Genomic DNA, 16051 nt, shown 5'->3' with positions numbered 1-16051 from the left:
ACAATGTGTGAAATTTTTGACCCCAGGTCATGTCAGGTCAGGTCACCAGCTCAAGTTAACTGACCAAGCCTAAAAAAGTTTGCAATCATGTCCAGCCTGCAGTGTTTGTCAGAAAGGTTTAAAGCTTGGTGAATTGCATGCTGTTATGGGCGCCTATAATTTGTATATCTCGGATTTTCTATATCCGTGACCTAAGGTCAGGTCAGTGGCGTGACCTTTCAATTACAAGTTAATGGAGAAAAATGAAAATGCCTCTAGATCCGTGTGTACGCATCGGAACAGTCCAAATATTTCAGAATCACAATGATTTAGTCCACTCGTGATGACCAAGGTGTCATTTTTGCTGATAGCCTCTAGACAGGTCATCCGAGGTCACTTGAGGCTACAAACAGTTTTTTGCCAATAACTCGCGATTGGAAAGAGATAGAACGCTGGGGATGGTCTCATTGTGTTTTTCTTGTTGAGACGCATCGACTGATATGCAACATGACCTTTTCCGGTCAGGTCATGACCTTGACCTGAGGTCAAATTTTCAAGTTGACCTTTCAAGGATAAATTAGAGTTAATTCGACGCGTCTCGGCGAGGGGAACACGATTCTGGCAATATAAATGTCGTGGCTTTTTGTAGTCGAAAGTTATTGTCGAAAAACACTTTTCGTAAAAACAGCTATTTTTGGAGTTTTTGCCCTCTGGAGGCTAAACCGTTGACCTGAGGTCAATATTGATAATGACCTTTTCAAAAGAAGAGTTCAAAAGCTATCGTTTGCTGTTCCATGCGTTTTTCTAGCTACCATAGTTCCTGAGATAGCGGCATGTTTTCTGAAAGATATAATGACAATTGGCAAATTTTGACCTTTGATGACCTCTGGTGACCCCAATATTGCTCTAAGGTGAAAAATGACCGAAATACTTTCAAACGTACGCATTGAGAGCTATCGACTGCTTTTTACCGCGTCTTTCTACCCCTCTTAGTGTTTGAGTTAGAGGTGGGTGGTAACATATGCCCCCCCCCCCCTCACTAGGGCGAAGTTGGCTGAGACCGCCACTGCACGCTGGGCCGGCGGACCGGAAAAGCGCTAGAAATACCCCCAAGAGTGACTTTCCACAATATGAACAAAATACGTATCATTCGATCCCAAATTGATCAAAGCATACGATTCTGATGCCATTTTTGCCCTAAGGTCGAAATTGAGGTGGTCAGTTGTCACCAAACACAAGACTATTTAGACCCGCTAGTGGCCACCACATTTGCCGATTTTAATGCTAATCTTTAGTTGATATTTATTAGTTGACCAGTTGTCGTTTTGAACGCATTTTTCTGTCAGACTAGTTCAGGGCACTGTTGTTCACTGTACCAACAACATTCTTACATATTGCATCGCTTTTTTGCAAGATAAGCTAGCTTTTTGTAAGCAGCTGCAAGACCATAATAAAAATCATATCTAAATTTTTAAATAGACTTTTATAAAAACGTTATTTCGAGCGGCTAAAAATGAACATCCTATACTAGCCTCTAATTACTCATCTTTCGTTCCATATAGGTGCTTTGCTGCTTTTCCCTGCTACTTTTCGAGATATGCGCCAGTAAACCATATGATGTAGGGGCAATTGTCACCTCGCCGCTCTACTGACGGCCCGGCGCTCTTTAAAGCGCTGAAATTTATGAAAAACAAATGCTTATAATCTGAATAAAATATATGTCCCTGAGCTCAGAATTGATCAACGCACACAATGCTGTCAAAAGTTTTGGGCCAAAGTCAATAATTAAGTCATTATGAACCCACAAACACAAGTCAGTGATAATCAACAACAACTTGCTCTTTAGTTAGACTTTTTGAGAAATGTTATTTCGAGCCGCTAAAGATGAGCATGTCATGCAAACAACTAGTCAATTGTCTGCCATGCCCTATTGACGATTATTGCCTATTACTGCTACTTTTCGAGATATCGTCTGCTTAGTCACCTGAAATAGCTGCTATGCCATCCTTCCGCGGTAGCAGCTATATCAGGTGACTTAGCAGACGATATCTCGAAAAGTAGCAGTAATAGGCAATAATCGTCCATAGGGCATGGAAGACAATTGACTAGTTGTTTGCATGACATGCTCATCTTTAGCGGCTCGAAATAACATTTTTCAAAAAGTCCAACTAAAGAGCAAGTTGTTGTTGATTATCACTGACTTGTGTTTGGGGGTTCATAATGACTTAATTATTGACTTTGGCCCAAAATTTTTTAAAGCATTGTGTGCGTTGATCAATTCTGAGCTCAGGGACATATATTTTATTCAGATTATAAGCATTCGTTTTTCATAAATTTCGGCGCTTTAACCCATTTACGCCCTTCGTTGCGTTTTCGCAACGCAAGCAAGCGTCGACGTGATCGAAGCTTGAGAAGTGTGTAAAAGAGACTCACCGATGAGACAAGTTTCAGCGTGTGTAGCATGGTTGTGCGCATGATGCTACGCAGTTACAAGTCTGTGCGGCCGGTAAGTTACTGCCTAGAGCTCCCAGAGTGAAGTCGAATGTTTTGTGAGTGATGACGTCACGAAAAACAAGATAAGTAGGCTAAGTGCTTAATAATATCGTAATGAAAATTGTGCAAACATATTCTGCAGAGTCCCTACAATAGCGTAGATATGCATTTTGTTAAGAAATAATGCTACAAAAAGGGTTTGTGACTATTTTCAAATATGACTACGGTCGCGTTGCGGGAACGCAACGAAGGGCACATCGGAAAGACAGCGGTGTTGCGAAAACGCAACGATGGGCACATTGGCAGGGTAGCGGAAGTATGAATATCAACAATAGACTTCACTCGTGATACGCTATGGGTTCTCTCTTTCTCTCCCCCATCTTCCTCCCTCTCCTCCTCGTTCCCCAACTCTCTCCCTCCCTCCCTCCCCCCCTCTCTCTCCCTCTCTCTCTCTCTCTCTCTCTCTCTCTCTCTCTCTCTCTCTCTCTCTTTCTCTCATTTTGTAGCTATGAGGCTGTAGCCGTGGGGCGTGGAACATCTTCAATTAAGGGGGGAGCACTGCCGACTTTTGGTCCCATTCTTTCCATTTCCATTTCCATGCAACGCCTATAGGGATAATGTTAAAATGGCAAAATCAAGGGGGCACGGTGCCCCAGTGCCCCCTCCCCCCCCCCCCGCTCCGCCGCCTATGCCATGAGGGACGTGTATAGGTATGTTAAGTGCAAGGTGCGTTCGCACGTAAAATGTTGCGACACATTTCATATTTGCTGGCTCAAACAAGCACAAACACTCCTTTCTTTTTCTCTCGCAGATATCGGCCTCGGGCTGTTCGTTCACTAAGCAATGTGTTCCCATGCATCTGAAAATCGCATGGTAGGAAAAGGACCCATGCATCAAACAATCGGCGATGCTAACGGAGCTGAGAGATAATTAGGTCCTTTGGAAATTGGATCTACTATGTACATTGTGCATATATAATGAATAACGGGGATGTATTCTGGTATCAGGCGACAGATAGGCATCGCCATTCTCTGGATAGAATCTGCTGACTACCAACATTTACGTTAGAAAAGATAACTGAGGGTCGGAAAATAGTGGGCCCCCTCTGGGGGTAGCTGAGCCCTTCGGCAGGGGTAATGAGGGCGTCTGGGGAAAAAAAAAATTAGGATTCATAACTCGCATAGATTCATAAGCTGCTTGATGTGGAGTATACGCTTGGTTTCTTACTTTGATTGGCTTTTATCTAATCAGACCATTTTTAGAGCTAGCAGGATTATTGGAATTAGGGGAGACATTTGTCTGAGCGGACGCGGTTAATCGTAGACTGGAGACTGAGCCCAGCCAGTGGGCAGGCCACCCATGACCCACCCCCTTCCCCCTCCCAAGCACTCCCTGCACCCGGCTACAGGCGCGCTCCTATGTGAGCTGTCCGATTGCGATATACGTTGCCGGTCCAGCCCGGAACAGGGGGTTGAGGCGTGGAGGAGGTTTCAACTATCCGGAAGATGGGAAGGACGGATTGACATCGAATCACCATTCTGTCCTGGCATTGTCTCGAGAAAGAGGTTACACGTGAAGGTCGCTGAGAGTGGGGCCATGACAATTTTGGATTAGGTGTAAACATGATAAGCTGGGAGTCGATTTGTTGTGATGCGCTACGCCTTACGCGGGCAATTTGTTAGAGCCGGATCGGTTCTTTTTTTCTTTTTGCTGAGAGTGGGTACGACTAACCTGAAATGGAATTTAACTTTACTCCTAGGAGGGTGGTTAAGAATGATTGCGGATATACGCGCATACGTGAGGCACTGGTTTACTCCCAATCCTCCGTTTAATTGTATTCAGTGTGGGGTCTGATAGGTGGGGGTAATGGCTCTGTCTAGCTTCCAAAAAGAAAACATCACCCTGGATACGTGTCGACCACAACTTTAAATGAACAGCAATGGACAACGTAAATGGTTGATAATGACCGTGTTGCCATCTCCCCGTTCGCGAATCATGAAGTTATGCTTCATCACTGAGGCTCTTAGGCGGGTTATAGAGCATGACGGGATGTGGGTTCCGCATTTTCAAGCAATAGTTGTCGACAGTTGATTGATGTTTTGTCAAAACATATTAGCATATACGGCCATTCAGTGTACTTTATGTCCGTCTGATGTGCCCGTCGTTGCGTTTTCGCAACGCTGATGGCGCCCGGTGTGCCCTTCGTTGCGATTTCGCAACGCATGTTTTTTACGTTTCTCTCGAAAAACTTTTGCTGCAGGTAAAAATTATTTTCGATGCCATGCAAGGCCCTGGTAGGAGCATAACATATTTTGATTTCGTCGATTTTCATGATGGTCAATATTCCTGGGCATAAATGGGTTAACACGCGCAGTGGAAGGGAAGGGGGGGGGCGGATTTCGCCCACCCCTCCTGTTTTTCGCCAATAACTCGCGCCGCAAGCATAATATCAATGTGAAATTTCGGCTACCTGTCCAGAATTGAACTGCGGATCTTCTCGTGCAAGAAGTAAGAAAATCGGTTCTCAACTTTTCTAGTAATAGCGGTGTAAAGTCAAACATCCTGCCGCCGCGGCGGCGCGGCGGCGCGGCGGCCGGCGCTAGCCGTTACGCGCCGCCTGAATTGTAGACTGTGCCGGGGCGGGACGGTTCCGTCTTTACATCGCGCTCCTTACCGCTGATTATTTTAGATTCGCGTCAAATTCGGTGAGAAGACTGAGAAATGTACAGGCAATCATATGGTCAAAGAATTTTGAAAATCGGCCGGTAACAACTTGAGTTATGAGTGTGTAAACACAAAATTGTGATTGCCGCGTTTCCCGCGTCGGCCGATGCCGCTTCAGCCGGCGACATCTTACCCTTCGCAGGCTTCTAACTGCCATATTTATTGTTGGATTATCTAGAAATTCACCATACATACTCACAAATGTTTGCTCTTTCGTATAGTGAAAGATTTTAAAAAATCGGCCGGTAACTTTTTGAGTTATCGGCGTGTAAACGCAAAGAAGTCGCTAATATGGCAAATTTGACCACATTTGACCTCATTTGACCTTGAAGATATTGACCTAGGGTCATGAAATTCACACACAACAGAGTTCCCCATGGCCCCCACCTACCCTCCAAATTTCGTCTTTCTAGCTCCAGTGGGAGCTGAGATCTTAGGGGGGGGGCGACATCCGCCCCCCCTTCCACTGGGCGTAGTACTCGCAACCCTTCCACTGCGCGTGTTAAAGAGCGCCGGGCCGTCAGTAGAGCGGCGAGGTGACCATTGCCCCTACATCATATGGTTTACTGACGCATATCTCGAAAAGTAGCAGGGAAAAGCAGCAAAGCACCTATATGGAACGAAAGATGAGTAATCAGAGGCTAGTATAAGATGTTCATTTTTAGCCGCTCGAAATAACGTTTTTATAAAAGTCTATTTAAAAATTTAGATATAATTTTAAATTTAGGTCTTGCAGCTGCTTGCAAAAAGCTAGCTTATCTTGCAGAAAAGCGATGCAATATGTAAGAATGTTGCTGGTACAGTGAACAACAGTGCCCTGAACTAGTCTGACAGAAAATTGCGTTCAAAACGACAACTGGTCAACTAATAAATATCAAGTAAAGATTAGCATTAAAATCGGCAAATGTGGTGGCCACTAGCGGGTCTAAATAGTCTTGTGTTTGGTGACAACTGAACACCTCAATTTCGACCTTAGGGCAAAAATGGCATCAGAATCGTATGCTTTGATCAATTTGGGATCGAATGATACATATTTTGTTCATAGTGTGGAAAGTCACTCTTGGGGGTATTTCTAGCGCTTTTCCGGTCCGCCGGCCCAGCGTGCACTGGGGCGCGGGTTGAAGGTGTTCCGCCGTCACTGAACCAGACACGCCCAGTCCGATCCGATGTGGTTTGAGGACCCCTGTTATTCTAGGATTGTAGACCTCTGGTGATCCGCCCACTGGCGGGGATGGGGTAGGGGGAGCCCACTGGACCACGAACTTGGCAATCTCGTGCACAAACATTCCTCCGGAGGTGGTGGGCGGTGGATCTGGTGCTCCAACGTCTCAGCCGGAAAAGTAGGTAAGCGCAGGCTGTTTGAAATAGAAAAACACTATTCGTTAGATATACGACGTCAGCGACCGTGTTCACGTCGATCATTTTCGTAAGAATTTCCCTGCGCATGAAATTAAGCAATTTTTTTAATCACGTGAACTCCATCGATAAAAACTTTAGAAGTGTCGACGTGACTACCAAATTATATTTACGAAAGAAAATCGACTTGCGAAGTCGACGTGAATACGGCCCCAGGAGTTTGGCACCGGATTCACTTGTATTGAGGTCAGCGAGAGTGTAACGTATACAATCAGAGGAAAGCCGCTGTCGGGTTCTACTGTCACGGTAGATAATATGTTAAATTGATCCTATAGAGGGAGGAGCGAATACATAATTAAGTGCCAAGTCACAGATATTATTTTTTAAGGCGCCAGTTAGATATACATATGGGGGCCACGTGTGTCCCTAGCTGCCACATTTTTTTTCAAGACATTAAAATTGTACGATGACTCGGTGATACATCAACGGAAGAAATTGCCAGGTTAGGTTGTGTGTATTGCCTTTTTCTGTTTGCTCACTGTTTATAGTACTGTTAACTTTACTTAGGTAACGACCACGTTAAACATGTAAAAAGCGTTTTGAAAAATGTGAAAAGCAGCTTCTTTGCCTAATTTTGTGTATAGGTAGGCAGTCCATGATATGTTGGGAACGGATAATTACGGAACATTTATGCAAGAAGTTGTTTTATTACCTAGCGTTAACGCATACATGCATAGCATAGGACAGGCTCAAGGGAGTTGAAAAGGCTTGTTCAAAACTGCTGCAATTTTCAACCGAAAGCGTCATGTTAATATGCTACCGAAAGCCATCAAACCAACGACGCACTCGTTTATTGGTATTTTTGGCTTAACTGTTTCGGTACCTATAAAGTAAACACTGAGGGTCCACCCACTCATACGTTCTCATCAGTTCCAAGTGATAAACGATTGTTTGTACTCAGTCATCTGTGTGCATAAGAACGAATGTCGTCACTCGGCATTACTGGAGTCATTATCCTATTGTCTTTTTGTGCGGTTCATAGTGGAGCTGCGTGAGCAAGTAACAAGCTGAATTGGCTCAAGTGAGTTGCTCTCCGCTTATGGTGTTTGAATGGGTAATTGTGCCTATGGGTTCTGCAAATTAGGGAAAGTATGTTCTAAGCGAGAGAACGTTGCGGACTACGCGATAAGTACCTATTCGGTAGTTTAGAAGTAACTGGTTCTAAATGCACTAATGGTTTTGCTAGGGTGATAGCGATATTTATTATTTAGCCCTAATGATGTTAAATATTTACAACTTACTTCAATGAAATCACAAATTCATACCGTTTAGCACCTATACCTAGCAACGCACTCTAAAAGAACGCACACACATTTGATAAACCAAACAAACCAGTAGCGGCGGAACACCTTCAATTAAAGGGGGGGTCACTGCCGACTTTTGGTCCTATTCTTTCCATGCAACGCCCATAGGGATAATGTTAAAATGGCAAAATCAAGGGGGGAGCACGGTGCCCCGGTGCCCTTCCCGTTCCGCCGCCTATGAAACAAACCCAGTTCACCGCATTCCTTCTGCGTCCGCGCTGAAGTGTTTATCTATATTACTATTTGAGGAGGGTGCGTCTGTCCGTTACCGAGGTCCCGACTTGGTGGTGCTTTGCGTGGACTACAGGCCAGGCCGTTGCACCTAGCCCGGTGAAATTTGCACAACTTATAGATCAAGGATGCGCGACGTGCCTTTGAGGGGTCTCAGCTCGATGGGATTGATAGGGAGCGCGTGGCGCGTGCTCAAAAAGTGCGAATTCGCGTCATAGACTTTACATGTATAAATCGGCGTGCGAAATCGGGCGAAAACGGCTAATTTTGGCCGACACGGGTCCAGTTCCCGTGCAATATCTTGGTGACCAGGGGTCCGACCGGCACGGGGAAAACAGCATCGTGTACAGAATTGAACGGGCTATTGAATGGTGTGCAATGCAGAGGATAGCACGCGCCACGTGCACCGGAGAGGGCACTTTTATTTAAAAAATTGCGGTTTTTGAATGATTTTGGAATTAATTTTATTTTTAGGTGACCGTTAAATGGAGCGAGTTGAATCAACGCCTATTTGCAAGAGAAAGGTACCGCCTCTCATATACAAATTGTGAAAAGCTGATTGATCCAAATCAAGGTGGTGCAAATCACAGGAGAAAATGGTGTTTGTCAATTTTGTGCCACTTTATTAATCACACGGGGTTTGCTGCATAACCTGATACCTTTGGCAATTGAATGTGGTACCATTGGATAGAGCATTCAATTCTGTCCAATATACACTCTTCATTTTTGCATGATTAGCAACAGTATCCTTAAAAATGTAAATGTTCCAAACCATTACATTGTCATTTTTAGCGAAATTCATCGATGGCCCTCAAAAGACTTCACGCCAGTTTTCGAATCATTCTAAAGTAGAACGCATGATAATACGACACGGGCACCTCGATGCGATGTATCTTTTTGTTTTCTTACAAAATGCTTGGCCGTCAAAAAGCAATCGAACGAAATGGATATCTACCAACCAAATCGACACAGACCAACCCAATACCCACGGGTCAAAAAATCCCCCCTTCGCGTTGCGGAGCACGCGGGTAACCCTAGTTTATACCTATCGTCCCCCACATAGTGCAGCAAGGCCATCCACTTCAGCTCATCCCATACCAGACGTATGATCTCATATAAACACAGCTTTAAATGACCTTGGGGATAGGCTGTGGTGACTGCGCCGACCCCGACTCGAGTTTCTTTTATCCACCGCGCTGTATAATGAACGTGAGTTTTGTGATAACTGACTCGCCAAACCTAGAGCTTTGCGAGACGCTATATATCGTTACGCGTGAAGCTAACCACATGGAGGTTTATAAAGCATAGGTATAGCTGGTTAGAGTGAGGATAAGAAGCCGGTAAGTCTACCAACAAAGTGACTGGTGAGTAGTGAGTGAGTACCTACGTATTTTCACTAATGAGTATGCAATCACTAGTGAGTTTGCATATAGCATACCCACTGATCAGCCAGTGAGAATGAAACATCCTTATCAATTGTTTTTTTTTTTTTGATCAGGGTAAGAAACGCCTGCGAAAGGTAGCATGCTTGTGAAGCCGTTTCGAAAAGATATAAACATGAGGAGTTTTGAGCTGTAACTTTTACCTTTTCTAATTTAGTGACCAATGCTATACTGGCGGATCCATGGGGACATTTCGCCGTGTTGTTTTTTCCAAACCCCATATCTGTTCTCCCGTGAATTTCCGACAGGTTGAAAATAAACCTTCAAAAAAGGTACAGCGGGCTTTCTCAAGTTTGTCTGTCTTTGCAGATCAAGAAACGTCAGGAAGAAGCTCACTAATACACATATATATTTGATCAGGATTGAATGATTGGATATTTTTTATGGGTTCCTTTGTGCTTCCCGAAAATTCACGGAAAACAGATATCCCGGCAGTTGCTGGGGTATTTCGCCACCCACCGTTTGCTGGGGGGGGGGGCGTTAAACGCCCCCAGCCGATAACTCGAAAACCAATAGGCGCAGCGAAACGCACGAGGCGGCAAACGAAAGAACGCGACGAGACGCTTCAAATAAGTACTTTAAAGTTGAATTTTGAGGTCACAGGTCGGGTCAAGGTCAGGTCAAACACCTGAAATCGGGCTTTCAGTAGCATTGACTTCAGGACTTCGCAATGGGCGCCTCTCGTCATAAACTCTGTCAAAACGGTGCACAATCCATCATATAAGGCCTACAAGAGCGTCAGCTCCATGTAGGGGTCAGTCAAGCATAGGTCAGGGTCAAGGTCAGGTCAACCGGTAGGCACATATCCCCAAAAATTCAAAACTGATATTCGCAGCCTGTGACACATGTTTTATGGGTAATTTTGGGCGTAGAACACGATGGTGACATTCATTTTATCATATGTGTACGTGTTTGGCTCAAAAAGTTCAATTTAAGAAATGCATGTATCATGGTCGTGAAGTAGTCACGAGAAATTGCCAAGATTCAATTCAAGATTTTGGAAAATGCGGAACGATAATCAATAATCGAAGATAGCCATTTGATTGTTCATGGTATTGGCAGTCTAATGGCGTTTACGGCATGTCTGTATGTCTATTCTGTGATTTTATATGATTTTTTGAACATATGCCGTTTTTGGTCGAAAACTCAGAAATCATGACGTCACTAAAACCTCGATATCTCAAAAATTTTCCGACCGATTTTTTTTTTTTAAACTTTGTCACAATAAACTTCAATCAATTCCCTACAGGTACCCAAAATTTGGCGCGCAATGGCCCGGCGAAAAAAGTGGGGGCGTTTAACGCCCCCCCCGCCCCCAGCAACTCGCGGGATATGGGATTTGGAAAAAAACGCGTCGATTTGTGGCATTTGATATTCTTTCAGAAGAGGTCAGGCCGGGCCCCGGTATGTCGACCAGCGCGGTCCCCGGTCAGTCCCAGTGAGCCTGGCTTGAGGAAGGCGAAGGACGAATATAAACACATGACTAGACTATTTACGACACATACCGCGGTTACGATACACTTATCCAGCTAACGTAGACTGCAGCATGGGCTAGGAGTAGTGATGTCAATTACCGAAAATTAGGGCACCGGTACCAAACCAAACATCAACCAAAACATTATGATGCTAGAAAATAACCTTATGCTTATTTCTGAAGACGACGCAAGTCAAAATGTGTCATAATACCTACCTCCTTTTTGGAATTTTCACATCATTTCATTGTACATGAGCATAAGGACATTTTGTAGCATCAGAATATTCATAGGATAATGCTCAAACTAGCCATAGCTCAGCTTCAACCAACCAAAACCATTGGAAAATACCAAAACCGAGCCAGCTTGAGAATGCGAGGGAAATACCAACTTTATACGAAATTCGCAGCATCTCATACAATAGTGAGGTTTTATAATGCCAACAAATTAAAAAAAAAAAAAACATTAAAATACCTAATACCAAGTTGGTATTGGTTTGGTATCGATATACCAAAAAGTCGGTATCCGATTGACATCTCTAGCTAGTATGATACTATATTTGAGGGATAAGACCTGAGCACTGTGCAGTGGACTCGTTCCGCACAGTGGGCGATCTTGAACAGGAATTTGCTGCAAGCAAAGTATTTATGATTGATCATCCTAAGGAGCTCGCTTGTCATTTACATAGCAGCGTAGTAACGCAATAAGTTTATCTTTTGCGCCAATTAGACGTTGAATTCTGTTTACTGCCCATACCCATCATGAATAAACGACAAAGAGGTAAGCATAAGTTGCCTTTGGGCATTTTCGCAGAGATGGCTTGGTAGGCCTGAATTCTACTCTCGCTTTTTTTTTAGAAAGACTCTGAGAGCAACAGGCATCACAAGCATGTGTTCTATGCCGCTTAGCATCGCTTTCCTTACCCATACACCATGAACACAAAACTGCCCCCGGTTAGAGGGCAAACCCGGTGTAAGAGAGAGAGAGAGAGAGAGAGAGAGAGAGAGAGAGAGAGAGAGAGAGAGAGAGAGAGAGAGAGAGAGAGTGAGTGAGTGAGAGAGAGAGAGAGGGAGAGAGAGAGAGGGAGAGAGAGAGAGAGAGAGAGAGAGAGAGAGAGAGAGAGAGAGAGAGAGAGAGAGAGAAAGAGAGAGAGAGAGAGAGATAACTGTATTTATGGACTCCACAGGGGAGCAATGCCGCTTCAACCCTATTGGCCGTAGTGTCTAACGGTGGCGGCCATATTGCGCAGACCAGAAACCGGCTGCCGCCTGTGTTGAGGAATAGGGAATTCGGGACCTCGATTTACGTTTGCGGCCGCCGTATCCGTTACGTTCAAGTTACGTAGATACGGAACACGGCGTCATACGCAGAATTGAGTGGGGAACACGGTCGTATCTTCAGAATTCCTCAAATTCACTCGCCTGACCTACATTTGCCCCGGCCGAGGGGGTTGATTGAACACACCTCGCTAATGCACCGCTAATTAAACTAGAATTAAGCGGTAAAGTGGTCGTATGCGGCAAAGTATAATGCAGAGTGACTGGTAGGAGCCCGCTGTAAGGGTCTCAGGTCAACCGGTGACCTCTGAGGTCAGGTCAAGTGATCTAAGGCACGGGTTCGGTTTTTGGTAAATAACTTCGCCAAAAATGGCCGTAGAGCCGCAATTTTGGCATCATCGTGTTCAGCTAGCTCAGGCGCATCGAGTGATATACTTTTTGTTCGGGTCAGGTCAACTTAGGGTGTTGACCTCAGGTCAAGGTCAGGTCAGCACCCCCAGGTCACGAAGTTGGTCGAAAGAGGTCATGTCGCATATCATTCGATTCGGCAGGTCTTCCTGAGTCCATTGGTGGCTTTCCCGACTCGCTAGCTCAATTTGATCGGGAGTTATTGAAGAAAAATGGTGACCCTTGTGACGTCACAAATGACGTCACGCAAGGGCAACAATGCAAATATGAAGCATAGAACCTTGCAAAGAGTGCATGAAATCATGATTTTATATGCTTGAGCTAGTTTCAGATCATTCTCAGCGCCAAAATAACAATTTTCATATTTCCCCATTGACTTATAAGGGTTTAACGTATTAGTTCCTTATAGCTGGTGATTTTTTAGGATTTCATCTTGTTCTCCACTCAATTCTGCGTAAGATGCCGGGTTCCGTGTCCACATAGCTTGAGCGTAACGGATGCAGCGACCGCAAACGTAAATCGAGGTCCCGAATTCCCCATTCCCAGCACAGGCGGCAAGAAAACTTACGCTTGCATTGCATCACTTGTTCCCGATGATGTCATTGGCCAACCACGTCCATTATTTTCCCCTCAGGCGTTACCATGGAAACTGGCGAAGTTGACACACAGCCAACCACTCCCAGCGCGAAGAAAACTCAGCTGAGGCCAAAATGGAGCAATGGCCTTGAGGGAAAACTAGCTCTGATGGCCTCGATGGTAACACCATTTGAAGACTTCGCCATGGCTTCAAACATGTACTTTATGGGCGGTGGTGAGTAACAAAGTTAGGAAACAGCCTTTTCAGGCCACACATAAACAGGCGCGCACACAGGATTTTTGAATGGAGGGGGCACGACCTGCAAACCTGCCCCCCCCCCATGCCGAAGGGCCCCAGGCCCCAGCCGAAAACGTTGTCCTATATGGACTCCTATGGGCCTGCTTGGGGCCCGAGGTGGGCCCTCCTACAGTCTTTTCGTTTTTTCAGCTCATTTCAGCTCATTTTTAGACGTTCTTCGGTGGTCTAAGGATTTTTAGACCCATTTGAGAACCATAAATGGATCCCCCAATTCGAATGGGGAGGGCACGGACCCATGTGTCCCCCCCCCCCCCTGTGCGCGCCCTTGCATTTAAAATACATACGATAAATGCACCGTAGGCGACAGGGTACTAATCAAGGTCGATTATGATATATTCATATATTGTACGTATTCTGATAGTTCATTCTAAATTGTGCTCTTTAAAATGTTTGTAAGCTAGTTACTTAATAACTACATATTTTATGCATTTTTTTATATGCAGTTTGGTGTAACATAAGCCCTACTGCTGATACCTCTGCGTATTTTTTTTTTCGCAGGGTTGATCTTTATACCACTGTATCTATTTTTCCTGGCTCTGATTGGCGTGCCAATGCTTCTATTGGAGGTGGGAGTTGGACAGTTTTCCGGACGAGGAACATGGTGCGCCTGGAACATAGCTCCGCTGTTCAAAGGTACGCGAGTTTACACTGCGGGTGTTTTTCGTGTTTTTTTTAGGCAGTGGTAAGGCTTTCCTTTAGGCAGGTTCAGAATAATGATAAGGAGTTATGAAAATGTCAGCGGGTACTTTTCAGCACGTGCTGAAATGAGATTATAATTTGCACAATATCAATGCCTTTTATTGACACTGTTCTCTGCAGTGATTTGATGTGGAAATAGACAAACAAACATTGTCAAACATTACCTACATAATTTCCGGATTCCGTAACATTTAACATGATTCACCCCCCTTTCTCTCTCTCTCTCTCTCTCTCTCTCTCTCTCTCTCTCTCTCTCTCTCTCTCTCTCTCTCTCTCTCTCTCTCTCTCTCTCTCTCTCTCTCTCTCTCTCTCTCTCTCTCTCTCTCTCTCTCTCTCTCTCTCTCTCTCTCTCTCTCTCTCTCTCTCTCTCTCTCCCTCTCTCTCCCTCTCTCTCACAGGTATTGGCTACCTGGTCACCATCATCAACGGCCATGCCGCAATTACGACATTCTGGCATCTGATGGCCCAGTTCGTCTTTTGTTACGACCTGGCCTACCTTGGACCTGAAAAAGCCTCAGTCTTTGCCCACTGCGAGAATTTGACAGAAAATGCTCTGGAGGGAGACTATGGAGATATTTACATGAATGTCACGTATGATGAATATGGAATGGTCTCCACGCCCCGCTGTGAAGCGAAGACGATTTTCGCGTAAGTGCTATGTCCTGGGGCGGTAACGTAGTTTTTTCTGTCTAAGGCCGGGTAAATTTGATGAATGTAAGTGTAACCGATTATATGACTTGATAGGTGAAACTTTTTTAAATGTAAAGGCACTGCACGGAGAAAATTTAAAACACTGCTAACGGTGTAAGTGGTTAAACTGCATACCCACGGGTGTTTTTGAAAGGTGTCAGATAACACTTATATGAGCGTCAAGATACACCATTGTACTATCCCTAAGGGTGTCCAGTTTCTGTACTGTGGTGTCATACACCCCAGACAAGGGTGCGTTTCGACTCCCCTCAGACACCCTATTTACACTTATAATGGTGTCACCAAGATAACACCCGTAGGGATACTGGGGGGAATAATCGCTTGGGTGTGTGTTAAACTGCATACCCACGGGTGTAATTTAAAGGTGTCACAACACAACGCTTATAACGGTGTCACCAAGTTGACACCCATAGGGATACTGGGGGGAATAATCGCCTGGGTGTGTGTTAAACTGCATACCCACGGGTGTAATTTAAAGGTGTCACAGCGCTGCTTACACTTATAACGGTGTCACCAAGTTGACACCCAAAGGGAGCCCACAGGCTCCATATACTCCATGACACCCTGTGGGTGTCATGGAGTATATGGGCGGCTCCAGTGGCGCAGTTGGTACACGGAGAAAATTTAAAACAACGCAAATTCAAATTCAAAATTCAAAACAAGTCGCATGGAAACATGGTTTCATTAGGTTGCATGTGGTGGGATTCAATCGGATCTCAGATCCTGATTTTGGTTTGTTATAAGATGCAATGAGATCATAGATTCAGAGATTCAGGATACATTTTCTACGTGGGATATAATGGGATTATAGATCCAAGCTTGTCGTTTGCTTTAAGATCCACTGAGATCATGGATTAATCACTCGGATCCATGCACATGTCTACTACATATCAGCCCCCCTCCTCCCTCTTAAGTCCGTATCAGTTCAGTGTTCACCGAGGTCGCCGTAGGACGCTAGCTCTCTCTAGCCCTATTCACACACTTCGCAGTTCATAATCGC

The 16051-nt window shown here is 44.8% G+C and overlaps 1 protein-coding gene across 1 annotated transcript; it reads left to right on the top strand.

The window, feature by feature from the left end:
• The first annotated feature begins 6481 nt into the window (after positions 1-6481).
• Positions 6482-15008, top strand: LOC122377016 (sodium-dependent proline transporter-like). Its single transcript, XM_043356986.1, has 4 exons — positions 6482-6536; positions 13381-13557; positions 14140-14274; positions 14739-15008. Exons 2-4 carry the CDS (start codon positions 13389-13391, stop codon positions 14990-14992), a joined length of 558 nt encoding a protein of 185 aa, XP_043212921.1. The 5' UTR covers positions 6482-6536; positions 13381-13388; the 3' UTR covers positions 14993-15008.
• Positions 15009-16051: the final 1043 nt, after the last annotated feature.

Source organism: Amphibalanus amphitrite, unplaced genomic scaffold, assembly GCF_019059575.1.
Source record: "Amphibalanus amphitrite isolate SeventyFive unplaced genomic scaffold, NRLGWU_Aamphi_draft 002457F_arrow, whole genome shotgun sequence".
Classification (NCBI taxonomy): Eukaryota; Metazoa; Arthropoda; class Thecostraca; order Balanomorpha; family Balanidae; genus Amphibalanus; species Amphibalanus amphitrite.
Note: the sequence above shows the minus strand (reverse complement) of the source record. Positions and strands in the feature narration are given on the sequence as shown.